This window comes from Chenopodium album, chromosome 24, assembly GCF_948465745.1.
Source record: "Chenopodium album chromosome 24, dcCheAlbu1.1, whole genome shotgun sequence".
Lineage (NCBI taxonomy): Eukaryota > Viridiplantae > Streptophyta > Magnoliopsida > Caryophyllales > Amaranthaceae > Chenopodium > Chenopodium album.
In genome coordinates this window covers 8,685,381-8,697,140 of record NC_137857.1, presented here as the reverse complement: position 1 = coordinate 8,697,140, position 11,760 = coordinate 8,685,381, and the positions used below count along the sequence as shown (strand labels likewise).

Below are 11,760 nucleotides of genomic sequence, written 5' to 3'. Positions count from 1 at the left end.
CTCCTTACTCTTTTTCGGGACATTCGTCATAATGTTAACCTTCCTGTAAAAAAGATTATTGTTTCTTTATGGAGTATATGGAAAGGTCGTAATGCTCTTATTTTTAGTCATATCCCCTCTACTATTATGAGTATTTATTCTAGAGCTTTCAAAATATTTACAGAATGAAATATTCGTTCTCATCTTGATTCTTTTAATGACATTGTTCCCAAGACCCATTCTCCTCTTTACCATAAAACCATCCAAGTAGCTTGGTCCCCTCCTGCCCCTGGTGTTTTCAAAATTAATTTTGATGGTTCTGTTTGTAATAACTTTGGGTCAGCCGGAGTTGTTATTAGAGATTATACAGGAAATAATGTTGTTAGTCGTGCTTATAATCTTGGTACCTCGACTCCTATTATTGCAGAAGCTACAGGTCTGCGTAACAGTCTTCTCTTAGCTATTGAACATAATATACGAAAACTTTTTATTGAAGGTGATAACCTTTTAATTATAAATATTTTGCAGGATAAAGCACGCTGTCCTTGGAAAATTCAATTGCTAATGAATGACATTAAGAAGTTGTTGGCTCACTTTGAGGTTGTTTCTTCTTGCCATGTGTATCGAGAAGCTAATTGTGCAGCAGATTATTATGTTGCAACTATAGGTCATCAAATTTCAGGCTATGTAAACATTGACCCTAATGTAGATGCTAATTTTTCTTATTTTATTTCTTTAGATAAGTTAGGGTATAGTCTTGAGAGAAGACTTACCTAACTTTTGTATTTTTCTTATCAAAAGAAAAAAAAAAATTAAAAAAAAAATTAAAATTATCACCAAAGAGGCTAAGAGACCTGTTTTTTAAGTAGGCGGTCTCTTTGATGTTACACAAAAAGGCGGGCTGAATAAGTGAATAACTACCTACATAACAGAACCTAAGAGACCACCTCTTTGATAAAGGCGGTCTCTTTTCTTACCAGCCTTTTTTTTTTTTTTTTTTTTTGGCAGAATGGGGGTACAACTGTAACTCTATGTACCCCCCTAGATCCGCCAGTGGTTAAGGGAGACAATTCAGACAAAAGATGATTTATGCTCGTATTTTCATCAAGGATAACTTGGTAAATTTACACGTATTTTAAAATTTTAGAGTAACTAGGGGAGTGTACGCGCGCGTTGCGCGCGGCATATTTAGTCGTTATCTTTAAATTGTAAAAGTTTGTCCTACAATTGGAAGCGTGTTAGGTAGGCTTTTAAACCCTTACTAAGAAGTAATGTAAATTAAATTTTAAGTATCTATCTATTTATTACATACTACTAAAAGCGAAACAAAGATGACACTTTCAGTGTTTAATTAAAAATTTTACTTAAAGAAAAATAATTGTATTTAAATTATACTTCCTCCTTTCTTTTTAGTTAGCACATTTCTTTAATCACATTTGCCAATGCATAAATTTAACCCTATATCTTTAATCATCAATAAGCAAAATTTATGAAAAGTTGATATTTTTAAAATATATATTGAGACAAATCTAACAAGATCCCACATGATTATATTTTCAATACGTATAAAGCACGGAACATAGTCAAAGGGAAGTGTGTGAAATGTTAAAGTCAAAATGTGTCAACTAATAAAAACAGAGGTAGTATCATTTATTTTATTTAAAATATAGATCTTTTCCTAAAAATATTACACTGTCAATTATACCATTACATGTAATTTAAGTATTTAATCTTGCATGTCTTTTTTTTTAATCATACTCCATATTTCTTGATACTCGAGGTATTATATTTATAGAATTTTATTATAATAATATTTTTAAAAATATTTTGCAACTGTGCATTGCACGGGGTTTTACCTAGTAATGTATAAAGTGTTTCAAGTTCCATCCCGTCACTTTAACATGGTTCAAATCTTAGGAGAGGATGAGCTATGGTGATTACTAATTAGAGGAACTCTAGTGAGCCATTGAATCTGTTGGAACCCAATCAACCCAATTTTTTGTCAGCACCCAAGCAAGTCCTATGTTCTTGTTTGTCTTGTTCCAGATGACCAGGCTCGGTCAAATTGTATAAAACAAGGACATTCTACATTCTTCCCTAAGCTAGCAATTTAGAAGCCTAGTGGAATTCCCGGATCAAAGACAATAGGTAGAGCCTCTACTTTTAATTCTTTATATTTGAAGGCAAGTAACATGCTTTTGAACTCTCAGCTTTCCTCTTTCCATGGTATCAGTGTATCACCTATAGAGAAAGTGAGGTCTTTGGATATAAAAAAGAATTCAAAATGGTGCAAAAAAAAAGTACCTCTAGGAAAATCGTTCATTCCTTTCCAACCAGATTTCCCATCCACTGTAAATTGAATTGTATGAAAATATTGAATTGCATTGAAAACCAATAATAAGCTTTGGCTGCACATAATTTAACTAATTAAAATTTGTCTGTTTTTCTAAAAAATAAGCTTTGGCTATACATAATCTAACAAATTAAATAAATACTATAGCATAAAACGAAATGATATGATTAATTAACAAAATAATTAAACACAAAATAACTATTTAAAATTAAACTTTTTACAGATTAAGAACAACAGACAATAATAATGAAAAAATTAGCAAAAATCATAACATTATCAAGATAATCAACTGACAAAAAAAAACATCATATTATACCAAAAAAAAAAAAAAAAAATGTAAGAATTCACCAATGGAAGAAACGTTAAAGCCACCAAATTGTATTGCTAAACTAAATCAGATTTCAGAACATGTCGTTTAAAAACCTAACAAAGGCGCAATTGGTAAAATCAATCAATTGAAACCTTTGATTAAAGAAAACCAGATGCACACCATTGTAGAAAGAGGTTAGTGAATTTTTAAAATAGAGAATAAGAAGTGACCCGTGGTGACGGTGGAGATGAGGATGAAGAATTGAAGAGGTGTGCATTTAGTGAGAAAGATAAAAAGTTGTGCCAGAAAATAACTAAACCAAGAAGAGAGAAAGAGGTTTAAAAAAATAAAATTAAACTCATATGCTTTTGACGTGAGGGCAAATAAGTAAAATGACTTTTTAAAGGTTATAAACGTCCACACACTATTCATAAGAGAAAGTTTCTACTTTTTATAAGAAGAAGATAGGGATAGGGATATCAAAACCTAACTGAAATTTATCAATGTAGTCGATTATCCTCATAACTCATAATGTAGCTTGGTCTATCTTAGGAAAGATAATTTTTTTTTTAAAAAAAAAATACTAATATTTTAACTTTCAACTCTTATGTAATGTAATGATCTCATGGAGGAGGTATGTTCTAAAATCTCTAATGATAGAAACTATATCAATGTCACAACGAGGAAGGGATATAGAAATTGTATTGCACTGAGGAATTGAGGAAGGGAAAAAGAAATTCTATTGCTTGATAACATAGTTGACAATTCACAAATAACAAAATCAGAACAAGTATTTAGTTAACACATTTTGGAGACATAGGAAACAGTCAAACACAATATAGTTCCATAAGTTCCATTATCGACTTTATCGTAACTAAGTCGATAACTTGATATACAAAGTACTAGCAAAACACACCTAATTTCAAACTTGATATACAAACTTGATATACTACTTTTCCTCACAATGATCCTTTAATACAAATGTAACAGCAAAACACACCTAATTTCAAAATCAAATAAATCTATCTTATATACCAATACAAATACAACCACTAATCTATGATACTAGTAAAAGTTCACTGTACAAAGAAAGCGCCAGTAGACTATTCAATGCTCTGCCCAGAACTAAAATCCTTTCTGCTACATAGAATCTATCTCCAACACAATATATTGTATTACATTGCTTCAATAAACACTAAGCCTCGATCATGTTGAACGAATACTTTGATAATAGCTGCGGGATCCCTGCTATTATGGGTCCATATGTCTACAAGCATAAGATAATAAACTTATTAATCTTCTATAAAAAGCATTTCCAGCAACACAACATCATATAAGATGGAAAGCCTATTGAAAACTCCATCTAAGAAAGTAAATTGTGGACGAAATAAGTAACTAGAAAGATCAAAGACTGGAGAGTTACAAAGGTGTGACTTCCTACACAAAACAATTTACAGTAACATTTAGTGAAGAAAGATGGCATTATTGTAGTTTGGCACTATATATTTTAGATTTTTCGGCTCAAACACGAAGACATTGGGATTGGAACAGGTTTTAATTTACTCGAAAAAACTTAAGTGTAAGACAATATATAATAAAAACAGTTCAATCCCAAAGTAAACCCCCGACCATACTGAAACTGGATTTACAAGATCCCCAATTGACTTGACTAACCAATTGGACAAGTATATTCGCACCACATTTTAGCAGGTCTCTGAGCTGAGGGTCCGGATTCAATGCATTAAAAGAACGTCTATGTACCGTATAATTTTTGAGATGTAAAAAATAACTATGCAACAATGATGCCAATTGCATACTAGTGGAATGAGATAAGCATTTAACTAAGTTCTATGGTACCTCACAAGCAACTTAGATGTAGATTGTGTTTAAGCTTTCTCTTTATATGCAACAAACAAACAAACAAACTTGTGATCCGACACCAATTAACCAAACAGACATCAAAACATGAATGGCGACTTAAGTATTCCAGGCAGAAGGCTATTATAACACACATCAAAGATAAGGTTTCAAGGGAAACAACAGTACCACACTGCCACGCAATTCCAAATCCACACAAATAGCTGAATCATACAACAGTTCAAAACAAGATTGATACCTTGTGGTTGTCATGAACCTGACATAACGGAACAGCAAGCAACTTTAGGTTCTTTGGCACGATGAATTTTCTACTTACTGGCAACTTCACCAAAAATAGCTTGGCACACTCCTACAAACATGACAGTCATTTTAAATCAAGTACAGTACACTAAATACATTGATATGATAATCTAGTACGATAAATGATATGAGCCAACCTTGGGCTGCTTAATATTAGGGGGCAAATATGGGTAGAGCAAGGTCTCAAAATCTGGCCTCCACCACATTCCAAGGCAATCTCCCACCTAGATTTAGAAAGATAGCTAATTAAAGTTACAATAATTCTACGATTAAAATTAAAATTAAAGTAAAGCAGTAATAAATCAGTTATTAAGAGTAACCAGTGATTTTATTACCTCCCATTCTACCTCGTCACTGCCTTCATCAACAGATAGCTTCCTCGAAAGTTTGCGACGCAACCCTTCAAGATCTAAATCACAAGCAAAGTAAGCAAATGTACTCCCCTACTTCTACACCTCGAAACAGTTATGAACTTATGATGTGAATTACCTGATTCACCCTGCCTTAAGCGGCCTCCAGGAAGGTCAAAAGTTCGATTTTTCACTTGTAGCAATAAGAGATGTGGATGTTTAAACAACTCAACCTGAAATGATAAGTTCCCTCATCATTGTAACATTGTGTTTTAACAAAATCAAACAACTAATTCAATAAGCCAAAAGATTAACTAATAACTAGCCATCCTCATCTTATGATGTCTTTGGCACCTTGCACGCTTTAGGTGACACTTAGCACAAACCACTATAACAAACTAGTAGTATATTAAAAAATTTAATACTAATGTGACATGCCCTCGCACAAGACTAAAAAAAACTACATTTTATATCAAACCCTTATAGTGGTTTGCACTAAACAGCAACCATTGTACTGTTGTACAATATCAATGTGTTTAGACTTTAGATTTTGGACCCATTTATCAATATTAGATGTGGATGTTTAAACAGCTCAACCTGAAATAATACGTTTTCTCACATTGTAACATTGCACAACATTTTGTGTTCTAAGCTTCTAACAGAGATTAACCACTAATAAGCCGAAAGGTTTACTAATTATCCTCACCTAAAGGTACCTTGCGCGTAAGGGTAAATCTATAGTGATTGATACTAAGCACAAACTACTAAAGCAAATCACATTAGAAAAAATCTACACTAGAGTGACACGGTCTCACTAAAGCCCAACTATCATAAAAAATATACATAGAACATTCTTTTCCTAGGTTTAGGAAATATTTTTCGTACCAAATCCTTTATACTCCCTTTGTGTCAAGGAAAAATGTAACCACATTCCATTTTGATATGTTTTTATTTGTATATACATTTCTACTTTATTCTACTCATATTTTGGGTAGCAGTGGTTTCCAAATTAGCACGAAAAGCCAACCACATTACTAATGCATTGACTTTAGCTCCATTATTTGTTTGTACACGAGTTGGGAGTTCTTTTAAATGCTTATAATTAGCCCTTAGGACTGCGTATATTAAAACCGTAAACAAATTCATATCAAACAGTAACATATACGGATAAACCCAAGGAAAGAAGGATTTACCAAAATAACAGCTTGAACGCTGGTCCTTAACCCTCGAGCTTCATAACTAAACAAAAACAACACCCACAAAAAAACAACACAAAATCAAATCAAAATTCAAAAATCCCAATTCAATTCAATCAAAAACAAACAGAGGAGAAAGAAAAATAGTACTTGGATTTCAAGCGAAGAAGCGAGTCAGCAATTGTTTCATCCTTAGTAGAAAGAGCATCTTTAGACCCAAAATAATAGCGGTTTAAAGGGTAAACATCAACCACATAATCCGCTAACCTCTCACCATCTTGTGGGTTATCATCGGCGCCATTAGCAAGCACAACCACTTCTCCTTCTCTCATCTTTCTATTTTGGGAAAGTTTCAGTTGTTTACTGTGAGAGTTTTACTGGGAGTTTCCTTTTATATATGATGGTGTTGGAGAAAGAGATGATAGCGGATTTCTTGCGAAGGTTGTGGAAGAAGAGAGAGAAAGAGGGGGTTGATTGTGGGTGGAAGGTGGTGGAGTTGTTGTTGAGTGTTGAAGAGGGAGAAAGTGGAGGAGTTTCTAGAGGGTGGATTGATTTTTAAACTTTTTAATGGATTGTGACATTTTGAAAGGTGTAGATGAGTACACTGTGCACTTCCTTGGCACCTGGCAGAGGTGACTGGGCTAATAAAGATGGGGGATTAACTGATAGTATGAGGCTATGTTCTTTTGAGCTTTTGGGCAGAGCAGAGCCAAATCGAATAGAGCAGAGTAAATTATTATTATTAGTATTATTTTTAATCAGAGCAGAGCAGATTTCAGCAAAGCAGAGCAAAGAAGCTCTAAAGAACGGGGTCTGAGTGGAACTTGGAGAAATTTTATTGTTATACCCCCTCCGTCCCATACTCCCATTTTTAAGGGCTCATGTCTCATTTATCACAAGTTTTAATTACAAATGAAGGAAGTATAAAAAGTATTGTATATATGAATTACAGAAATTGATTTTGGCACACCCTTATGTGAGAAAAGGCATAAAAAATTGTACTCTCACATAAGAGTATGCCAAAATCATTTCCCGTGAATTACATTGGGGATAATTGTAAAAAGTATAAGTACAATATTTTGTTTTCTAGTGTAGACAGAAATTTAATAGCATGTGTGAAGTACACGTGAACACCAATTTTAAAAGGTATATAGGGAAGTTTAGTTTGTTAAAAGGTACCATACCATTAGTATAAAGTGAGGGTATGTAGGTGATTATATATGAAACAAAAATAGATACAGACACTTAATTTAATAGGACACCCCATCAATAAAACAGACACTTTAAAAAGGGGCGAAAGGAGTAATATATATTGGTACTCCTTCTGTTTTTTTTTTTTTTTATATATGCATCAGTTTGACCGACACATTTGCCGAGACATTACTTTGACCATTAATATCATTAATTGTGCATTAGTAAAAATTGGAACAAAATTATATTATGAAATTAGACATTATGACAAATCTAATGATATATTATATGATAACATTTATTTATTTTTTAGAGGTGAAAAAATTAAGTCAACCATAGTATGTGAATAGTGCAATAATTAAAGTGATGCATATAAAAAAAACGGAGGGAGTATTAAATTACAACGCGTTTTGTGTGCGGCAGACCACTCCATATGACCAGTTGTAGAACAAAGTATCCCCTGTAATACTAATCAAGTATTTCCTATAACAATGACCGAGTAACCCTTAAAACACTAACGAATTAAACCTTGTAACATTGACCGAGTAACCTATAACACTAACATAGTAACCATGATGGTTGGCCACACGATCTACCACATATAAAAATTGGTGATTAAATTATGGTTGAATTATATATTTATCATACCGAATACTTCTATATTGGTAATAACTTTAACATTAAACGCATATATAGGCTTACAACATTCACCTAACTTGCCAAAACTCCTAACAAGATATATACAAAGATATTCACAAAATATATCTAACTTAACTTAATTATATCCTAACAATTTTCACCAAAAAAAAAAAAAAAAAAAAAAAAATTATATCCTAACAATAACAAATGCAAAATGGCTTGTTGATATCAATAGAATTTTTTGTTGGTATTAAGATGACCATCTAAGATTGTAACATTTGTAAGCACAATTCAATACCAAGGAGTGTAATTTGAGTTATTCATAAAAATCATGACTTTAACATATAAGAGGCTGAGAAATTTTTGTAGAGCTTGAGCTTGAGCTCGAGCTTTGAAATTTCAAGTTTGGTAATTGTTTGTCAAAAAAAAAAAAAAAAAAAAGTTTGGTAATTGGTATGTAGCACTGCACTTGAATCACAAACTCGAAATACTAGTCTAACTAGGTTACTAGAGTAACAAATTGAACTAACATTATAATGACATGTGTTATTATCTATGTAGTTTTATCTTGCTAATTAATTATTATAGTTTAAATTACTTCTTTAGTGTTTATAAAGATCACATATGCTGATATACTTGTATTAAAATGCAACAAATAACTGATTTTGACATTTCTTTATTAATTTTGCATACTTTTCCCTCAAAAACACACTAATTCATTGAATGCACGCCAAGTGGAATAGACATTAAAATCACTTACCAAAGTTTGTAGATTAATTAACCACATTATAAACCAAGTCTTATACTACACACATGTTCATATTTTATGATGAACCTTATCCAACGTTGCCTCTCGATTTGCAAATATAACACTCCATCCTCTATTTTGTATACTCCCTCTGTTTTTTTTTATATGCATCAGTTTGACTGATACATTTGCCGAAACGCTACTTTGACCATAAAGATCCTTTATTGTGTATTAGTAAAAATTGTAACAAAATTATATTATGAAACTAGACATTATAACGAATTTAATGATATATAATATAATAACATTTAGGAAAATTTGGATTTTAGTACCTCGAAAATGGGGGTAATTGAATTTTAGTACCCATCTAAAATTTTATTTTAAATTGGTACCTCAAAAATGACTAAACTATAGATATCAGTACCTCCGTTAGCATTCTGTCAACTTTTCCGTTAGTGGGTTCCATTATCTAATTATTTAATAATTTAATTTATTAAGAAAAAAAGAAAAAACATTTAATAAAAAAAAAAACTTAAAAAATAATTAAAAAAAAATCAGAAAAAAACCCCTAATACCACCAGCCACCCACCTTCCGCCGGGGGTAGACCAGCCCCGCCACCCAGCCCTGCCTCCCTGCGACGCCGCCACCCCCACCCACCTGATCTGAAAACCACCAACATCCCGCAACTAGCAGAGCACCGCAACCGCAACCCCTGCTCCGTCCCCACGCACCAGCCAGCTCCAATTCTTCATCTTCAACAATTGAACTTCACTCTCTCGATTTCCCCAATTCCGAAAAATTCTTACTGTATGAATTTATGAACATTTTAATCTGTTAATCTTTCATGGGTAGTTGCTAAAAAGAGTAAAAACCATCACCCCCAAATTTTCTAACACTTTGCTAAAACCTCAAAAACCCTAACAATGGTGGTTCTCCATCCAATCCCAAACCCAGCAACACCAAAACCTTCAAATTCATCGTCTTCCTCAATCCAAATTCATCGACGCAGTACGGTGGTTGCCCCCATTTTCCGCCTTCGACAAATTCGTCGTACTCTCTTTGTTCGACCTCAATTCTTCATCTTCAACAATTGAACTCCACTCTCTCGATTTCCCCAATTCCGAAAACCCTAAACCCATTCTCTCTCCTCTCCCTTCTTCCTCCCCTTCTCTCTCTAGAACCTCCTATCTGAAATGGGCGTCTCCCATGGAGGCAGGGCTGGTGGGGGGGGGGGGGGTGGCGTCGTCGCGGGGAGGCAGGGCTGGGATGGGTGTTGGTCTACCGCCGGCGGAAGGTGGGTGGCTGGTGGTATTAGGGGTTTTTTTCTGATTTTTTTTAATTATTTTTTAAGTTTTTTTTTATTAAATGTTTTTTTTAATAAATTAAATTATTAAATAATTAGATAATGGGACCCACTAACGGCAAAGTTGACAGAATGCTAACGGAGGTACTGATATCTATAGTTTTGTCATTTTTGAGGTACCAATTTAAAATAAAATTTTAGATGGGTACTAAAATTCAATTACCCCCATTTTCGAGGTACCAAAATCCAAATTTTCCTAACATTTATTCATTTTTAAGAGGTGAAAAAATTAAGTCAACCATGGCATGTGAATAGTGCAATTGTCAAAGTGATGCATATAAAAAAAAATGGAGGGAGCAGTACTTTGTACGTATATACTAGATGAAACCCGTGCGATGCACGGTTTGTTTGATTTTTTTATATATTTATTTTTTATTTATCTTTTTTTTTTTTGTTTTGTATTTATGAGCTAAATTTTTGAATATATTTAGATAAAATTCCTAATATTAAAAGATAATTTTATTAATTTAAACTTAAAAATCTCATTCGTCAATTTTGCTTACGTGACATTTGAATTATTTAATTCTAAAAGAAATTAATAATCTCTTATTTAATTGGCTAATACTAAGATTTATAATCCTACATGGAGCGCTCAGAAAATTAGATCCTACATGGCTCTCTAAAAACTCGGGAAAAAACTCCCTTTAAATATATATATTAGATTAGATTATACTATTTTTGTAGAGAGTAATTTAAAGGTGTTACATAAGATTCACTCAATATACAATTTTTACTTGATTAAAATAACCAAATATGTCCTTATAACTTTATAAGATAGACAAATAAAATAGATTTGAATATAATTTAATCGTAAATCATGTTAGACATCACTGAAGTTGTTTAATTAGTTTGAATTAATGTTGGATAAAAAAAAAGTTTTTTAAAAGCGCTGCCAACCTGTGTCAATTGCAAGGTGCTGCGTCGATGTAATTTGGACAACGTTACCCGCTCGTGATTGGGAAAATTTTGGTGGAAAACAAGTTTACATTAGGACACTGGCACAAGGCCTACTTGAGTGCAAGACAATACGTGCATAATTTTTCAGATCTTAGAGTTTTTTTTTAAAAAAAAAAAAATTCAAAATTATACTTTTATAAAATATCATTGGAAAGTTGTTTTTTTTTTTTTAATTTTTTTTTATTCGAATGAGGATAAAACCAAAAGAAAAGGAAAATTCAACCAAGGAAAAAGAAAAAACAAAACCAACACAAGAGACATCCCCTCCACCACAGACCCTGAACAGACGACCTAGGGAGACACAAAACGAGGTGAAGTCATCTCTCTTGCATCCTCCATTAAAACCCTACCAAACTCTATCGGGATAAAATTAACAATTTTTAATCTTGTGTCTTGAGTACTCCGCGGTTGGCCAATCAATCCGTCGCGCGATTCCCCACTCTCTATAGATGTGGGCTACCTTCACCTTCCAACTAGCATCATTGTAAAGTACTT

At 32.9% G+C, this 11,760-nt stretch overlaps 1 protein-coding gene across 1 annotated transcript; it reads right to left on the bottom strand.

Moving 5' to 3' along the window:
* Positions 1-3,542: 3,542 nt before the first annotated feature.
* LOC145612333 (pre-mRNA cleavage factor Im 25 kDa subunit 1-like) lies at positions 3,543-6,870 on the bottom strand. Its single transcript, XM_081667704.1, has 7 exons — positions 6,517-6,870; positions 6,364-6,409; positions 5,310-5,403; positions 5,156-5,229; positions 4,958-5,044; positions 4,759-4,869; positions 3,543-3,909 (listed from the first exon to the last, which is right to left on the bottom strand). Exons 1-7 carry the CDS (start codon positions 6,696-6,698, stop codon positions 3,838-3,840), a joined length of 666 nt encoding a protein of 221 aa, XP_081523830.1. The 5' UTR covers positions 6,699-6,870; the 3' UTR covers positions 3,543-3,837.
* Between the last annotated feature and the right edge of the window lie 4,890 nt (positions 6,871-11,760).

Excerpts from the sequence above, each read along its gene's own strand:
- LOC145612333 (XM_081667704.1), bottom strand. The coding sequence starts at position 6,698 with ATGAGAGAAGGAGAAGTGGTTGTGCTTGCTAATGGCGCCGATGATAAC. Across the intron at positions 5,045-5,155 it reads GTGACGAGGTAGAATGGGAG|GTGGGAGATTGCCTTGGAAT; the intron begins GTAATAAAATCA and ends TTCTAAATCTAG. Across the intron at positions 3,910-4,758 it reads AGGTTCATGACAACCACAAG|ACATATGGACCCATAATAGC; the intron begins GTATCAATCTTG and ends TTATGCTTGTAG.